This window comes from Hoplias malabaricus, chromosome 18, assembly GCF_029633855.1.
Source record: "Hoplias malabaricus isolate fHopMal1 chromosome 18, fHopMal1.hap1, whole genome shotgun sequence".
NCBI lineage: Eukaryota > Metazoa > Chordata > Actinopteri > Characiformes > Erythrinidae > Hoplias > Hoplias malabaricus.
Window position 1 is genome coordinate 13,331,380 of NC_089817.1, and position 19,505 is coordinate 13,350,884.

Here is a 19,505-nt window from a genome sequence, read left to right on the forward strand (position 1 = left end):
ACTGTCGATCTTTATTGTTAAAGGCATAGTTCACAATCGAAATCAAAAAACTCCTCACCAATTGCTAGCTCTCAAATCTGTGTGTGTACTCGAAACTGGTATAATGTGTTTACAAATTGTCTGTAAATGAATGAAAAAAAATCTAACTGTCTCAGTTCGGTATGCTAGTCTCTCTCTGTTCATGGCAGAGGCATCTGGAGTTGTTATAGACAACAGACAGAACTCCAAGCATTAAAAGGCATTATGAGGATTACACTATTCTTGTTCCATGGGTGGGTAATATTGACTTATTTTTTGCTGTTTTGGATAATTTGGGGTGGAAATGGTTCCAAACTCGGGTGACGGCTCAAATGAGCTTCTGTGGCACCGTTTCACCTTAAAAAGACGCAGAGCTTAAAGCTGTGTTTCCCCACAATTGTAGATGTTTTTGAATAGATTTTCAACTTTCAAAACTGTGATCAATGCACTGATCAAATTTACTTTGTTCGTGATATGGTTGTGAATAGTGGCTGCTGAATTTCACAGAGGAGGGAGTTCCAAAGTTTCTGGCTCTTGAATCTCAAGCCTGTGTATCAGTTCTCACATTTAACACACTGTGAAATGACAGGTGTTGTTAATGTATGACTAAGCCATAACTGCCTCCTGGAAGGTCTTAAACACACTTAAAACAATCACATCACACTGTTCTAAGAGCATGATACATGAACTAGGTCAACATTTCCAGAGCTGTACAAAAAAAAAAAAAAAAACATAAAAAATGGGAATGGACACACGCTTTGTATTATTATTCCCCAGCGGGGGTCTAAATAAAGTATGTGAAGCATCTGTATTTTCGCTGAGCAGTCCAGTTCATAGTGCTCTGTAAGACCCTTCACAAATGCCTGCATTGTACCTTACACAGCAGTCTCTTTCAAAGTATGTTCAAAGTGCAAAGGCAATCAATAAATCAGGCAGCTGAAATGTGTCTCGTTTGCATTTCCCTGATGCTGAATAAAAACCTATTATACACAGTTTTTTTTTTTTTTTTTTTTAGTTTTTTTTTAGAGTGGGAATATTCTGTATCTGAGATTTTGTTTTGGGCTTTTGAAAAGCAAAGGTCCTTGAAAGCTCACCTCACAGTTGCTGTGTAAACCACCTCAAAAGCCTTCAGTCTCCCTTGGTTCTGAAAGGGCCTCGCTGTCACTGCTACAGCCATGAAAAGAGCGGAGTGATCTCTGGCCTTTCAGTATAGACCAGACCTGTCAGTCATCTCTGTGGCTAGCAGCTTACCACGAGTGACCGTGTGTTTGTGTATGAGGGAGCAGGAGCACCCGCAAGCTGCTAAATTTCCATTTCAGTATTTAGCTAATTTTTATGGACGTGGAGAAAAAAATGCCAAGGGCCTGGCTTTTCATGGCATTACAGGAAGTGTACCTTATACCTTTAGGGTACAGACTATGGGGGAGAAAGAAATAGGGAAAATTAACATTAAAAAGAGGGAGAGAGAGAGAAATAAAATGTGTATTCATACTTAAATTTGTAATTGGCAGCTTGAGGCAGGAGAGAGTGGCTGGCTGAAGCAGTCTTGCATCATCTCAGAGCATTGCTTGCTGTCCTCACTTCATTTTTCTTTTTTTCTTTTTATTTGTGCCTCATTTTTAGGTCAAGGACTTAAATTGCTGTATTAGGGAGCACTTGCTTGCTGCCATGTCTCCAGATTCTGTTTTGGTTTGTCCGGGTTGTTCACCCAAGCATTTCTGAAGCAAGCTCTGGGCAGGCCGAGCAGGAACAGAGGTGAAGGAAAGAGCCCTGCTTTCAGCCGAGGTCTGGAATAGTGTGCGAGTGTGTGGCTTTGAGTTGCTAACATGCTGATGGGTATTTCATGTTTTAGACATTTGATTTCCACTTGGGTGCTCTGCAGGAATTCAAGTTCTGTCGGAATTGTTAGATGAATGATTTTGTTGATGTGAAAAAAAAAAAAAAAAATATATATATATATATATATATATATATATATATATATATATATATATATATATATATATATATATATATATATATTGTCAGACTCCAGGCTCTGTGGAATGAACCACTGAAAGTCCTCACTGTTCTAACAGCAGCTATGTATACTGGAGTGAAGTGAGACATCACTGTTGTTTGTGTTCTTCTTTTGGAGACTTCTATAAGTGTTCCACCGTAATGATGTCTCTGTTGGTTTGGTCCATTCTTGTGTGTTTCTCACTGACAATATACTCTAAAATAGCTCTTTCTATGCTTTCTCTTGCAGTCCCTCCAAAAATAATCAACTTCTCGAATAATCTGGTGGTGAATGAAGGTGCCAATGTCACGCTGATGTGTCAGGCCAGCGGCAAACCAGAACCTGCTATCAGCTGGAAAATGCTCTCCCCTTCTGGTAAGAGCTAGTCTGCTTCATTTTTATATCTCATATGACATTCTCAGATATTTTAATGAAAATTACAGTTTTCCGTTCCACCTGGGGCCCGGCTAATACAATGGGTCATACCTGTGTATGAAATGTGAATATTGAAATTGTGTTGTATGAGAAAATGTGTTAAAAAAAGAAAAAATGACCTATGACATCTTCAAAATGACATCATATAATACTCCAGTTTAACTGTGGATCAAGTACAAGTTATACATTTTCATTTCATGTCTCAATGAATAACTATGGGTATTATAGCATATGAAGAGATTAATGAATATCCCAGATTACACGTCATACTCAAATAAGGAAACAAATTGCATCGCCTTGTTCTGTGAGATGAGTTTGTCTGTGTGCATGTGTCGACAAACTGGGTGGTGTGTTTGGCTTATCAGCCTACGCCATAGAGAAATCAGCTCTATTTGAGTTTGTCTGTTCCTCCATTGCCCCCCTGTGCTGCTTCACTTTATCTGGGGGGAAAATGCATTTTAATGTGCAGCGATTCATGTGCTTCTATTGTGCAATAGCCTCCATCTCTCTCCCTTTGTGCCAGTACAAGAATCTGGTAATTGAAATGTTAATATGACATGGATGTGACTGTGCCATTTTTAGGAAAAATGTGAAAAAAGGAGCTTTGATGGGTTCTATTAAAATACAGTAAAGATGTCTAGCTGGGCTTTTTACAGCTTCCATTAATAAAGATCAACTGTCATAGTTGAACTGGAGCGGAAAACATCATGTTCATACTGTAGACAGTTACGGATGAATAGTTTGCAAATGGCACCGTAAATTTCCCTGGCATACTGAAATAGCTTTATATGCAATAAGATACTGTACATTTAGAATCAACTGATATATCTTTAGGCTGAGTGTTAGCCATTATTAATGTTCCACAGATTTTTACTGTCAAACTGTCTTGTTAGATTAAACAATAAACACAAATTTAAATTTTAATCAAAACGTGTTGACTTTAAAGTCAAAATTTAAATATGGCTTCTTTACTTTTATGTTGATAGGTCTGTCACCCAATTAGCCTTTAGGAATACATGTTAGAACATATAAGTCCCCCAAGTGAAACGTGGAACTACATTATCGACTACATAATGTCCTGATTTATGGCATTCTGCCTTATTAAGGAGGCTGGAGTGGAGGGGTATGTTGTCTTGTATAGTATAGTAATTGGATAGTAATAGGTCTATTAAGTTTTGCTAAAGAAAAAGGTTCATGCAAAATGGCTTTCAGTTTTTTTGACAACATTTTGTTCAATTTATAGTTGGCTATTGAACTTTATATTGAACTTTATATTGACTTCAACTGATGTCAGTGTAAAACGGCATATATTTTATTTTCAGTGAACTATATCTTCGCCTCCAAACATTTATTTATTTATATTATTATTTTTTTTAAACCCATATAAACCAAAGATGCTAGTAATTATGCCTTTGGCAGTATCCACAATATGAACAGTTTCCAATTGTACCGCAGCTATGCACTTTGCACTTATGCTGTGAATGTTTGTTCAAAATTTGCAACACTTTGACTGCACTGACAGCAGGAGAGCAGATGTAGCATATATTAGCATAATGCAGTTCCACTGGTTGATCAGTTTTGCACTTCAGTGGCTTACAGATATGATTTACTCTCGCATACATGTTCTTCAAACGTGGGGGATCTTGATCGGAAAGGAGTCAGGCAAATGCAGACAAAATGAAACGTTCCACACTCTGCTCTGAGCGGATGCTGCGGGATCGCTGTGGTATTTCATTGTAAGCTGCTTGCGCGCTCTTTGAAAACTTTGCAGAATGTCGGTTTCAAGCAAATCGCTAACATCTACTGTTTGTCGTCGTCAGTGCTTTTGAGTGCATGCTGTATTTTGTCTTGAAGCGATATGAAGTATGATGAAGTTTTTGCAGTTGTTGTGTTGAAATTGTTTTTTTTGTTTGTTTGTTTTTTTTTTTTTTCCTGCAGTGTACCTGTCAGTCATACCTGGCTGTGTAGGCTCTGCAGCTTAAAGATGTGAATCATAATGCTTACACAACAGCATGTCTCCGCTGACGGATACTTTCCTCAGTAATCCCAGATGTCTAGTTTTGAACTCCCACGCTGCATCTGCAGCCTGCTGTGGCACAGGCTTGAGATTTCCGATCGCAATCTCAGCCAGTGCTGAGCCCTTATCTAAATCTGAATCTAGGGAGCGTGGCGAGGCTATTTGCCGTTACATTCTCATTGCCCAAAGACGCTGATGAGATTTTGTTTCTGAGTAGCCGTGATCGAATGGCCTACAACTACTGGATATCACCTTTACATCAAGATAATTCCCAACTGTGATACCAGTTATAATTGGGGCAGTGAGGAGTCTCGGCCTGCTGCAGGCACTGAGCTTCATGTGGAGAGTTTTAGGCTGAGCTCTGCCAGGCCACAGTCTACATGGGAAGTTAATTGCAACAACTAATACTTTAACTTGGAAGGAACTCTCAACTGCAATAGTTAGATGTAACAACAGTCCTTTTTGCTGAAAGCTAAGACTTGTAATATTGCACTGCGTCTTGTGTTTCTTTGCTTGGTGAATGGGAGAATAAGGACTGAAGCCATTTGCAGGATCCTTCTGTGCCTTCTAAGGGCAATGATTTATGTAGCAACTCACAAGATACAAAAGATAATATTCTCTCCTGTTCTACAAACTGCTTCCTCGAAGACTCGTATATTGCAGTCCAATAACTGGTCCGAAAGGGGAGATAAGACTTTGCAGAATAAGCAATATTGGTCTTATTGCCTTCTGGGCAAGGGTATCCTCTTATCTGATGATCCAGTTTACTTACAGTCTATTACATTACTGAAGAGTTACATGAGCTGCCTGCAGTAGTCAGAAGTGTAGTTAAAAGCACAGACAACAGATTTCCTTGGTAATAAATAATGAGCGAAGGTGTATGTCAAAATGACAGCCGCAGGTTACGAGATTTTAAGCTTAGAAAAGGACTTTATAGAATTATTCCTCTAGTAGGACTGTAAGCACATGTCATAGAATGTTAACTCTGTGTTCAATAGCAGCCCTTGAAACTAAGGTGTTGTAGTTTTTTCTGTCTTCTTGTGCTTCACATGATCAAAATGCACTCTTTGGCAGGTAAACATGATTGTTTACCCTCTTAACAATCTCCAGCTGGGAGTTTCTTGTTTAAATTCGCAGAGCTGATTCTGTTTATTTCTCCAATAAAAACCAACAAACGGCAAGATGTTGAGCTGAACGCATGAGGGCATTTTTGATGTGTGCAGGGAAAGGGGGATTAAATGGCTTATTCTGTAGTTTTATAGCATTGCTTAGCTGCTAGGTATAGAACAAGGTCAATACGAATAAAACTAATTGACGAACTGTTACTAATTTATCATCGCCTGTGTTTAATTGACTTGCATAAACATTGTTTTTAATGATGCCACGTCTGCGAGGCTTGGTTGCTAAAGCACTATTACATTAGTTAGTATTAGAGTTTAGGTTCATTTAGACAGAGGCAGAGCACTGCAGGGTTTTATGGAGCCCTGATTGTGTTAATCTAGTCTATAGCAGTTTGAGCATAATGAGACTTCAGCGCAGTTGCCGTGTTTTTGAGTTTAGCAGCTCATTTCAGGGGCCAAATGATCCCTGTAGCAGGAATGCTATAATCTACCCATACTGTTCTACTCTATTGAGCTCTCGCCCTCTCGTTTCTTCTCTCTCCCTCTATCTTTCTGTTCTGCTCTTGGCTCTCTGTGCTGACTTCCATTATTTATCTTTTTTTTTTTGGGACTTGATGACAAAAATAATAAAGTGTGAAATAAATATATATCCACAGGGTGGAGGGGATTGATGATATCGTGGCCTTGTCTGGGTGCCGGACAGTCGTGACCCAGTATGACTCATTGCTGCAACACAGTTGGTCTTGATAGATACACAGCTTCAGGCCGTTTAACTTGATCTGATGAAGATACTTCTACTTGTGCCGATGTGTATGCAAGCATTTGTCTGTTACAGTGGTACAACAAGCACAGTGACTAAAGGTGAATATCAGCGCTGTATGTTTAGTCATTGGTATTATTAAGAACTTGTATAATTGCTTTCCAAATGAATTAGATAATTGGTCCATTTGTGAGTTGTTGCATCATTAGTTAATGTGCAGCAGAGCTAACAAAATCTAGAGCTGCTTATAAATTTGATATTTTCTTCAAGACTATGTTCTTTTCCATCAGGATCAGGCACAAAGTTTGTCAGTGGCAGTGAAGCATGTTATTTTGAGGCTGAAAAATCTGTATATATATATAAAAAAAAGTCAAAATATTAGGCTACTGGACAAATCAAGGAAATTATCCAGGATGTGTCAAAGAAAATGATCTGCCGAAGAACAAAGCATGTCATGCTCGGATATATGTGGCTACTAAGAAATATGGAGCCCAATGACAAAGTCTAAAGGTGTCTAAAGGTTGCCCTCAGGCATTTATTTGAAAGCGTCCATGTTGAATTAAAAGAGCCATATCATTCATTGTCTTTTATTTATTATTGGAACTTATTTCATCCTATTTTCTTTTACTCATAGCTTTTGGTCATTCCATGTTGACTGAGAATATTAATGCTGTTACAGTGGAAGAATTGTGCATCGTTAGAAGTCTCGTATAAGGACTGTCATTTAGAGCGGTGCTCCTGCCAAAACCAACTATGGTTGATGTATTTGTTTGGATTACAGAAATGTTCCAGCCTTTCAAACCCACTTTTGATCTGAATTGAAAAATACATCATATAATTGTACTTAAAAAACACTTTTTTCTTTCTGATATGGCTCCTATAGGACACACATTAATTTCTTCATCTGACAAAGACCCAATGTGAAGGTCGATATTTTACAATTAATCTTATCATTCTTTGTTTAATTTTGTATTTGGTACGCTGCAGAGCAGAGCTTCAACAGCAAAAATATAATCACTGTCCAATTATTTACAAACTTAATATTATTACATTTAGCAGGTGCCAGGATGCCTTTAAGGTATTATGACTGAGCTGATCCTGACAAGTCCTACAAATGCCAGTAAACAGACGCACACACACAGATACACAAATACACAAAATACTCATGATAGCACCTCAGACGTCTGCGATTTCAGCATTAGTAACAGCTGTGGTTTTCACTTCTCATTTTAAGTTCAAACAAAAGACTTGCATATTTGATGGTTCAAATCAAAGTGAATCTGTCAAAGGGAATTATCTTTGCTGACAAATGTCTCAGCAGAACAATTCCAGCATGGTTTTCAAAGTAATAGATATCTACAGGGCATATGTTTGCCTCATCCTGTCTATGTTTCTTGTTCTGTGGATGAATAATACATCAAAGCTTGCTTTGCACTATTTAAAGACTCAATTTTTGTGTCAGGTCGTCACATCATTAATATTCTGACAGCAGTTTAATGTATAATAATAAATGGTTTGAAATATATACAGGGTGATAAAATGACAGCACAGCTTCAGGTACATTAAAGGCTGTACTTTGATTTAGTGATCCCCTGAGTGGCTTTTTCTCTTCAGTTTCGCTAAATGTAGAAATATAATTAGCATTGATACTGGGATGATACATTAACGATGCTGTGATAAATTACACCATGCTGAAATTTGAGTTCAGCTTCAATATAAGAACTTTTGGAACATACTGAGCAGCTCCTCATTAAGCAGCAGCAAATGCATAATATACCAGAGTTAGTCCTGACCTTGCAATATGATTGGCTGAGAGACATTCTAATGGTGTGGGCATCTCCAGATAGAGTAATAATGGAGTAAACATGAGAATTAAGTAGACATAATATGTACATGTTATGAGACACTAATTATATAAGCTGTCTCAAAAGTAAGAAAACACTCTATACATATACAAATGGTTTCCTGATTTTAGATATAAGCTTTGGCAAGATAGAAACCATGGTCTCACAAGTTCCCCCGTTCCACACAGCTTGTGTCTAAAATGGGATCACCATCGTTTAAACAGGTGTTACCTTATTTTTCAGTTTCTTTAGTTTTGGGACATGCTGAACATTCAGTCCTCTATTTACTGAAAGACCCCCTTCCACCCTTTAAGAGAGGAGAGGACTGTGACTGCCTGTCTTCTGTCACTCTCTCTGCCAGATTAGAGTGAAGCATCCCCCCCGTAACGTGACACTCCTCAAACGCAGCTGCACTTATTCAGCATCCTCTTCACTCCTTGTCTGCTCTATGGAGCCTCTCCGCAGGTGTCAGTGTGTGTGTGTTTCTATGCTGGTATCTTCTCTACACCCCTGCCTCTATAAATACTCTCCACTTCTACTGTTACAACAGAACATCAATGTTTTAGCCTGTTTTGCTTAATCATCACAAAATTTCTAGGTGTACTGAATTGATTCTTTCTTTCTCCAAGCTGACACATGGTTAGAAGGCATGGAAAGAAGCAACTTAAAATCCTTCACAAATAAGAAAAAAAATGGAGACAGATGTTTTCTTTCTCACAGTAGTCCTTTACTGCCCTCAGCTTGACTTCGATTCTGTGGTAACAGCTATACTATTAAATAATACATTTGATTTATTTGCGTGAAGACTACATTTATCATACAGAACTGCTCATTAAAAAATATTTAAAATATTGGAATAAATTCATAAATAAAATTCATTACAGTTAGTTATATATCAGTAAGTATGGGTAATTTGCCAGATATTTCTGGCAAATTACTACTTTTCTCACACACTGAATACACACTGACAGCTGCAGCAGAGAATAAAGCTCTTCTGTCAGAATACAGACATCTGAGACAAACATTTCTCTTGTTCTATATGTTTGTAACTCATAGAGCATTCCATTCTTATTATTCTCCAGAACAGGCCTAAAACTTATAGCAGCATCTGTACTGTAGAGGTTTGAAAGTTCTTCTAAAAAGAATATTAAATATTCACTCTCAGATATAGTCCTCCTCCATGTGGAGGAGTTGGTAACATGGTCCTGGAGTGTAAGGTCTTCTCTTCACATACACTTGGCTTCACTGACCTGAGCTATGCTCGAGAAGCAGAGTTCTCGGTCAAAATGGCTTAGTGAACGAAGGTTTGGCTTGTGTAGCTTGGCCCTGTTCTGAGTTCAGTGCTTAAAGGTTTTAAATCATTCTACATCATAACCTACACCGAGTGCTTCTTTCTCACTTTGGAAGGTTTTACATGGAATAGCTCCAATGGAAGCTCAGCCTTGAAACTGGATTTAGAGGTCACTCTAGTCATTTCAGCAGTATGATAAAGGTACTTCAGATGGTTTGGTTGTGGGTTTTTAGGCAACCCATCACCACTTTGCTGACTGCCCCTTTAAACTGGCTCAGAAGTATTCAGTAACTTGAATTCTTTTTTTTCCCTTTTAAATTAATAGATGTTTAAAATATCCACACACATTTGCACCAAACTCTGTCTAAAGAATTGTTCACAAGCAGCTTTTTCAGCTCTAAAAGGCTCTGTATTTTTTTATTAGGAATGTCAAGCTGTTTTTCCAGTGGATTTTCCCTTATTTTTCATGCCTTTTAGCAGTGCACTATAGTGTCGTTCATGACACCTGAGCCAACGTTCCCAAAACATCACAGTAGTCTGAAAGCACAAAACAAATAACAGCAGGGAATATGAATCATTGTAATAAAGCTGCATTGCAGAACTTGGCAAAAGCAAATTTTGAAACGTCACACTTGTAAATCCTGCTTTTTGATACGATCCTCTATGGCAGCCATGAAGAGCTTGGACCATGATGGAAATAAACACTCTGATTCTGACAATCACTCCGGTGTGATTGAAGAGGCTCTCCGATGCACCTGCTGCCATTGCTCCATATTTACCTTGTGTTTGACAGCATAGCGGATATCCATGATCCACTCGCCATGACACATTCCTTTAACCCTTTAGATATGTCAGTGCATTTCTTCAATAATGGAGCTAAAGCCTAGCTATCATAAACTTTGCTTAATTAATACACAAACAGTAAGTTATTTTATATAACAGTAAATTGATTATCCTAAGACACATTAAACTGAACATCCTGGCTAAATAATAAAAATGTGAGCCTCAAAATGGCTGTGGTATATTTATTAGTAGAACATAGTTTGTTGAGATTACCTTTTTCTCAAAATCGGTTCAAGCACAGAACAAATGTATAAATATAGCACAGTTAAAACTGTCATGTACATTATGCAGATAAACATGTACAGATGGGTTTCTGTGTGATGCACACACAAACAAGGGGCACACTTTTCAACTAGACAACAATAATGACTCAACTAAACTGCACCAACCGCAGGGAACATGCCTGAAGAAAGTTTAATATCCCAAGGGGATCCTATTCTGTTGCTGAAATTGGAGTGAATTACGGATCCAGGCCTAAAAGGGCAGATTGGTGTCCCGAAGGTCCCAAAGGGAGCAAAAGTCTGTACAGTGTTCAGTATGGTTCTGTGTATTAACATTTGTTATTTACGTAATAAGTAAATTCATACAGTGTGTTTATACATATCACTGATAACCAAACCAATATTAGTGTTGTACAGTTCCTTTACCTTAAAGTCTGTATCAGAGATTTGTTTATATCAGGTCATGTGATTGCTGGCCACATGGGCGTATCTGAAATCCATTCGGGAGTAGCTTAGGGTTCTGTTCATTTCTCACATTTACTGAGAACTAATTTATTGAGGTAACGCTATCGGCACAGTCCCAGCTACTGAGGGGTCCAATGTAGTCTATGCCAGCAATTTACCCAGTATCCCAGACCCAGCTTTATCTCATATGTAGTGTGTTTACGAGAGTTCCTTCCTGTGAAGTTCCTTTGTACACGTTAATACTGTCAGGAGCGAGGGGCGGATTGAGGGAGGCGGACGCACTCGCTAAAACACAGCTTTTTAATAAAGAAGAATAACAAAACAGAGACCTTAACAAAACGAAAACAAACAGGGAGCTAACCAGGCTAAACTAAACAAGGGAAACTAAACAGGGTAAACCGGACTGACAGACTAAAGAGTAAACGAAGGAACGAGAGAGGAAAAGAAACTACGACATGAAACAACGACTAGGGAAACAAACACGGAGAAACTGTGGAGACAGACGGACAGACTCGAAAACACGACCGACTAGACATGAGAACTGAAATGAGAAATGTACGACAAACAGGACGTGACACAAGAGGGCTTAAATACAGACACAAACGAGACACACCTGGACAGATAACGAGGACGGGTTAACACATGACAGACGAGGAGGCGGGACAAAGGCGGAGACTAGAATATAAACAAAACATAGCCATGTGCGAATAAAGCACATGGCGGGGACAACAGACTGACAGGACGAAGGCGTGACAGATGCCCCCCCCAAGAACGCGCAACTCCCGGGCGCGTACTCCTAAACCCCCCAGGAGCTGGCACTGGAGAGGGCACGGAAAACAAGACAGGACAACAAACCAACGGGTGACAGGACTCAGGACAGGACGGGAACAGACACAGGAGCTGGGGACACGACAGGACCGAATATACGAGACGGGACATGGGACATGACAGGAGACTGACAAAGGGGGGCAGCAAGAGACGAGAACGGACTGGACAGGACAGGAGTGGACACATGGGAATTGACGGGAGACTGGACTGGAGACAAGACAGGGGACGGATACGGAGACTTGACATGACTAACAGGGGACTGAACATGAGACCGGACAAAGGGTTGAAACGGGGACTGGACATGACTCACAGGAGACTGGACTTGGGCAGGTGACAGGACAGGGGACTGGAACGGAGACAGGACAGAGGGTTGAAACGGTGACTGGACAGGTGACGAGACTTGAGACTGGACAGGTGACGAGACTTGAGACTGGACAGGGGTTTGAAACATAGACTGGACAGGGCTGACAGGGGACTGGACAGGGCTCACAGGGGACTGGACAGGGCTCACAGGGGACTGGACAGGGCTCACAGGGGACTGGACTGGACTAGGTAGGGGAACAGGGACCAAGACATTCAGGGGGACAGACACGAACACAGTGACAGGGACCGGGACAGACACAAAGGCAGACACGGGTACAGGGACAAGAACAGAGATGGGAACCAGGACAGGGACAGACAAGGGAACCAAAATAACAGGGGGGTGCCCAGGACTGGCTAATGTCTGTGGGGCAGTCTGAGAAGCCAGCCTGGGCACAACTCTAGGGATCGGCCCTGAAGTTCTTCGGGCCGACCTACGGACATGACCTGGAGCGGCCGGGGCCACAGTCACGGGGGCAGGAACGGCCGAGGCCACAGTCACGGGGGCCGGAACGGCCGAGGCCACAGTCACGGGGGCCGGAACGGCCGAGGCCACAGTCACGGGGACAGGAGCGGCCGAGGCCACAGTCACGGGGACAGGAGCGGCCGAGGCCACAGTCACGGGGACAGGAGCGGCCTTAGCCACAGTCACGGGGACAGGAGCGGCCTTAGCCACAGTCACGGGGACAGGAGCGGCCTTAGCCACAGTCACGGGGACAGGAGCGGCCGTAGCCACAGTCACGGGGACAGGAGCGGCCGTAGCCACAGTCACGGGGACAGGAGCGGCCGTAGCCACAGTCACGGGGACAGGAGCGGCCGGTGCCGCCATAGTCACGGGGACAGGAGCGGCGGGTGCCGCCATCACGGAGACTGGAGCGGCGGGTGCCGCCATCACGGGGACTGGAGCGGCGGGTGCCGCCATCACGGAGACTGGAGCGGCGGGTGCCGCCATCACGGAGACTGGAGCGGCGGGTGCCGCCATCACGGAGACTGGAGCGGCGGGTGCCGCCATCACGGAGACTGGAGCGGCGGGTGCCGCCATCACGGAGACTGGAGCGGCGGGTGCCGCCATCACGGAGACTGGAGCGGCGGGTGCCGCCATCACGGAGACTGGAGCGGCGGGTGCCGCCATCACGGAGACTGGAGCGGCGGGTGCCGCCATCACGGAGACTGGAGCGGCGGGTGCCGCCATCACGGGGACTGGAGCGGCGGGTGCCGCCATCACGGGGACTGGAGCGGCGGGTGCCGCCATCACGGGGACTGGAGCGGCGGGTGCCGCCATCACGGGGACTGGAGCGGCGGGTGCCGCCATCACGGGGACAGGAAGCCCTGCGACGTCGTCCACGGAGGCAGGGGAACCTGCGACGTCGTCCACGGAGGCAGGGGGGCCTGCGACGACGTCCACGGAGGCAGGGGGGCCTGCGACGACGTCCAAGGAGGCAGGGGGGCCTGCGACGACGTCCACGGAGGCAGGGGGGCCTGCGACGACGTCCACGGAGGCAGGGGGGCCTGCGACGACGTCCACGGAGACTGGAGAGGCGCGCGTCGCGCTCACGAAGATAGGAGAGGCGCGCGCCGCGCTCTCGAGGACAGGCGCGGCAGGAGGTGCCGCGTTAACGAAGACAGGCGCGGCAGGAGGCGCCGCGTTAACGAAGACAGAAGCGGCTGGAGGCGCCGCTTTTACAAGGACAGGGGTCTGTGCTGCTCGCCGGGCTCGCGCTGGAGCTGTAAAGGGTTTAGGGGGTTTCACAGGCGCACCCTTTAGATCCCCTCGAGGTGCGCCCCTGTTAGCCTCCGACCTCAGAGCTACGGAGGTGAGGCTAACAGCCCCTACCCTTAACGCCCCCCCAAAAATTTCCCCGGACCTGAGGGGGTAATCCTCCAGCGAGGGGGGAACTCCAGCACGGTTCTTTCGCCGACTCCTACGACTCGCGCTGGAGCAATCACTCGACTCATGAATCGACTCATGAATCGACTCCTCCCGAAGGCGCTGAGCCACTGTGGCATGTATCTGTCGGAGCCGGCTACTCCATTCCACAGCCCTATTAAACGTATTTTCTGTGCTAGCTGCGTCCTGGTGGTCGTACATTCTGTCAGGAGCGAGGGGCGGATTGAGGGAGGCGGACGCACTCGCTAAAACACAGCTTTGTAATAAAGAAGAATAACAAAACAGAGACCTTAACAAAACGAAAACAAACAGGGAGCTAACCAGGCTAAACTAAACAAGGGAAACTAAACAGGGTAAACCGGACTGACAGACTAAAGAGTAAACGAAGGAACAAGAGAGGAAAAGAAACTACGACATGAAACAACGACTAGGGAAACAAACACGGAGAAACTGTGGAGACAGACGGACAGACTCGAAAACACGACCGACTAGACATGAGAACTGAAATGAGAAATGAGAAATGTACGACAAACAGGACGTGACACAAGAGGGCTTAAATACAGACACAAACGAGACACACCTGGACAGATAACGTGGACGGGTTAACACATGACAGACGAGGAGGCGGGACAAAGGCGGAGACTAGAATATAAACAAAACATAGCCATGTGCGAATAAAGCACATGGCGGGGACAACAGACTGACAGGACGAAGGCGTGACAAATACTTTGATAGCTTAGTGAGACAGACTTGATAAAACCAGGTAAACTAGGTAAAATACATCGGACAAATCAGCAAGCTATAATGTTATAACTTAATAAATAGTTAGTGAATAGTAAACTTAGCATTTATAGATACCTGATGACTAGACGATACTGGTAGGGAACTAATATTTTCATTACGTAAGAAAAAATCCTGAACTCTGAAATTGTACTTTATTAATGAGTTCACAAGAATTTGCAAAATCTATGTTGATTAAGGCAGTTGACTAATCTTACTATCTTGAGATCGACTCTTAGCATCACACTTTTGTCCCCTGGCTGAATTAGTCCTATGCAATGTCATAATTACACATTTAATTGAAAACAAAAATACATAAAGAAATATGTGCATGCTATACATGTAAATGTTAACAATACACGTCCTCCTCTACTTACAATTACCACTGTAGTTAAAAGTTAAGAACCTGCACTTTTGACCAGGTCCATGTGTCACTGAGCTACAAGTGAGAAATAATTAAACAACACATAACAAGAGGCACTTCAAGGTCTTTACACTATGGGGTATTAAAATGATTACAGCAAGACTGGCTGTGTTCATGGGGTTTAGCCCAGTCACCCAGGAAAATGCTGTACTGTGCAGTATGCAAAAACATGGCCTTCACAAAAGGTCCCTCTCAATTTATCACAGTAGAATAAGGAGTTTTAAAATGTAAACCCCAGTGTTTGTCCTTTGCTGGCTGTGGGGTGAGTAGCATTTGAGATGTAGCATGCGGCTCCTCGAGGGTGCTCTGCTGACACTCCTCATCAGGTGTGCGGAGGTGCTTCTCGTTAGCAGAGCCCCTCTCCGGTGTGAGACGCTGTCTTTCACATCCCACCACTGAAAATATACTGCACTGCATTACTGTCATACACACCGCGCCAGGGAATTTGTAGCGTTTTTGTTTTTTGTTTTTTTGTTGAAGTCAAGCATGTGCTGCTTCTTGGCGTTGAGGATTGCTTCACAAGGATTCCCAAGACTAACATCTACCTCAATGTCTCAACTTTGGCAAACATGAAAATCTGGTGCTTTGCTTTCTGTTTAGACTGCAAATATGTCTTGTCTGTGAGATGCACAATGTGCTGAAAGCAGCTGAACAGTCACAAACATTCGAATCCAAATATGAACCTCTTATCTCAACTCGTGTTTTATTCTTTACTCACAATAAGTCATACATATTCTATAAATACACCTGAACGCTGTGTTCCTCAGTCGTCAACAAGACACATCACCTACTGTTAGCTTTAGTAAGTGCAGTCTTGACTTTGAAAAGTGACAGCATGCCTATGTAAGTCTACTCTGCGAATGAAATGCAGTCCCATGCTGTTTTATTTCAGACTCAGGTATGCTAATGAGTATGCTAAATAAAGGCCTCCGCTTTCTAAACCACACATCACTTGAGAAATCAGGGTGATGGTTACAGTCTACTGAAAATACATAATTAAACTTTGTTGACACAGACTATTGTACACATTGACTTCACAGTTATCCATTTATCCTCCATCTCTTCAGGTGATGGTCTCGGTTCAGATTATGAGGTTTTGGAGATCCCCTCCATCAGCAGACAGAGGGCAGGAGACTACGAGTGCACGGCGGTGAATGACATCGCTACAGAGATTGAGACAGTGCACCTGGTGGTCAACTGTGAGTCCTCACCTTTTATATTTTAAGTTTATTTTATTCTGTGATGTTTTCATTTATGGCAAACGGTCAAATTTTCAAGACATCTGTTCACAACATACACCAAATAAGATGTGTATCTTTATAGTTTCATGATAATTGGTCAGAGATAATTCTTGCAAATGACTGTTGAAAGGTTATTAGGATAGCGTGTGTGTCATCAGGGTTAGATATGTTCCAAATTGGAGCTTTGTTGAATATACAGATGCTGAGAAATAGCTACCTAGCAGCTACAGCATCCACCATTGACAGAGATGTGTCAAAAATGACAACTCAGAATCCTCTGCAGCATATTCCTATTAATTCACCTTATAATTTGATAAAGTGTTCTTGGGCTTGTTCCAACTGAATCTTCAGGAAAAATCTTGTGGTGCGGGGATGCCTAATAACATCTCTTCTTTATGTGAACATGAACATGAACATGAAAAGTGATCATCTTTCTTTAAACATGTCAGAACTAAATATACATACATGCAAAATATATCAGGGCAGACATACTCTATGACTCATTGAATCGTTGAGTCATTGGCTAACAGTTAATTTGAGCGAATCCCAGACGCTCAAAGAATCTATTTGTCACTATGCCAAGCAGCCACTCTCGTTGTCCTGGCAACAGCAAACAGCCCAAGTTTTTATTTCCTCGTTTTCAAATCATAGATTACGGGTCATTTATCAGTTTTGCAAAGATTAATTTAGGTTTTATTCATTGAAGAAAAGGAAGGTTTCATCTTCAGATGTCATTTTTATTTAGTTCTCATCTAGTTTTCATTGTAAAAATTAGGTTGTCAATGAGTGTTTTTCATCATACACTGCACCAGAGGAGGCACAGATGGGCTCAAATGACTGGAAATTCTATTTAATTTTTATTTATTTGTTTTATTTTAGCAAATTTGTTGATTCATTTGTTGCGCACAAATACCTTGAGTGTTAAATGCTGTTTTTCTTTTGTGTGTGTAGATCCTCCCACTGTGTTTGAGGGCAGAGATGTGGGGGTCACCCTGGGTCAGAGAGGGGTCCTGCAGTGTGGGGCTAATGCTGTACCTAAAGCAGAATTTGAGTGGTACAGAGATGACAGAAGGTAAATCAGCCAAGTACTTGCATTTTTACCCTCTCTGCGACTTGGAAAAATGGAAAAAATGGGTAGAAGTACCAACAAATTCTAAAGCCTTGTAAGGAAGCCAACACTCGGCATCAGTCTCTTTGATGTTAGTTTTTAAGATAAAGGGATAATTGTGTAAGTCTGATTTTCATGAAAAACATTGTGGTGAAAATTGCTAAACTACAATGTTTTTTGTTGCTTTCTTTCTTTCAAGGAAAATACATGGTTCCTTTGTCTTAATTTGATGTGTTTAGAACTATGTGAACAGTTCAGGAGAATCAGTTCTTTCCTGTTCTGTGGAATTTATAACTGCAGGGGTTTAGGTGACAATTTGGGTTTAAAACTTTGGTCTCTGGAGGGGTGAGAGAGACCATGGGGGCAGTGTAGGGTCAAGTGCAGGGTCAAAAGTATTGAACTCCAAAGTATGGAATTTATAGTTACCTCACATGAATGACGGATGAACAATCTAATGGAGAAAACAGACCTCACGAACGACAGGGGAAACTAAAATGAAAGTGTAATTGAAAAAGTGAGAGTGAGTCGAAATGCATTTGGCGCTCTCCTGCTGGTGATAAAATCTGCACAATTAAGTTCCACTCTCACTCCCAAGGCAATTGTTTTTTGTGATTTGTTCATGGTTTGAAGTTTCACCTTCATTACAGAATGATATACAGCTTTTAATTCTGGACGCATCTAATATTTTTGCTTTTTTACAGCCTCCTCAAAATAATTTGAGATTGAGAAGTTGGCGTGAATACTGCTTATGACACTGCTTATAACGTTGATTTAAAAAATGTAGGTTGTGATTACAAATTTTGGAATCTTTGATTTTTTTTTTTTTTTGGCGGGTGGTGTTATGCAGGTGTGCAATCAGAGATATTATTGAAATCATCGAAGTCAAATAAAATATATTTGACAAACATACAGCTCACATTGCAACACACTCTTGGAGGTACACGTGTTATTGTCATTATGAGTGACAGGGATTAAAAGATTACCAGATGTTTTGTGAAAAATAAATAAATAAACCACAGAAAGCTTCTCCTGGTCATTACTATCTTGGTGCAGGTGGGACAGAAGATTTACTGTAAAGCACAGTCTATTTTTGACAGTTTATTTTATAATCAGCTCTAAAAGTATGACATTTTAATGTAATATGCTGTTTATGAAAGCGTGTTACATTATATCCCTATGCCTTTGAGTGCCGCAGACATCGAAGGTTAAAAGCTCAATATTTTACCAGCTGTATATTCCTGATGCCATTTCCTGGTACATCTGACAGAAAGTGAAATGCTCTGCATTCTAACCAAAGCACTTTTGGCTGGAATGCATCTCAATATGTTCACTCAAACTGCCTTTGATGTCAGTAAAGAGAAAGTTGTCCCAGAGCGGTGTCGTGATTAAATAGCGGGTGTCGCTGATGATAATGCCTCATGGCTCTGGAGCCTTCTTTAATGTGTTCGACCCGGCTGCTGTCCATGCCGAGAAATGTCGATCCCGTCATAAATGTAACCTAAGCTTTCAAAAGAAGCTCTGATGTGGTGTGAAATGTGCCGAGCTGATTCAGGTCTCTCACTTTGCTGATTTGTTTTTTCAGGATCTCTAACGGCTTGGATGGTATCGAGATTGAAGATTCTGGATCATATTCAAGGTTGACTTTCTTCAACGTGTCTGAAACAGACTATGGGAATTACACTTGTGTCGCCATCAACAAGCTTGGAAGTGCAAACACAAGCATTGTTCTATACGGTAAGCATAGTCATACAGTTGGGTTAAAAATAGAAAATATCATTTAGGTTAAACTTTAGCATAAAAAAGATAATAATTTAGTAAAATAATTTAGCGGATCATTTAACTTATTGGGTTAAACTTAAACC

The 19,505-nt window shown here is 42.0% G+C and overlaps 1 protein-coding gene across 1 annotated transcript in view; it reads left to right on the top strand.

The window, feature by feature from the left end:
• ntm (neurotrimin) overlaps positions 1-19,505 on the top strand; it is a 362,174-nt gene that overhangs the window by 337,540 nt on the left and 5,129 nt on the right. Inside the window, 4 exon segments of the mRNA XM_066651134.1 lie at positions 2,267-2,392; positions 16,362-16,493; positions 17,487-17,607; positions 19,226-19,377. Of these exon segments, the coding sequence (XP_066507231.1) occupies positions 2,267-2,392; positions 16,362-16,493; positions 17,487-17,607; positions 19,226-19,377 (531 nt within the window).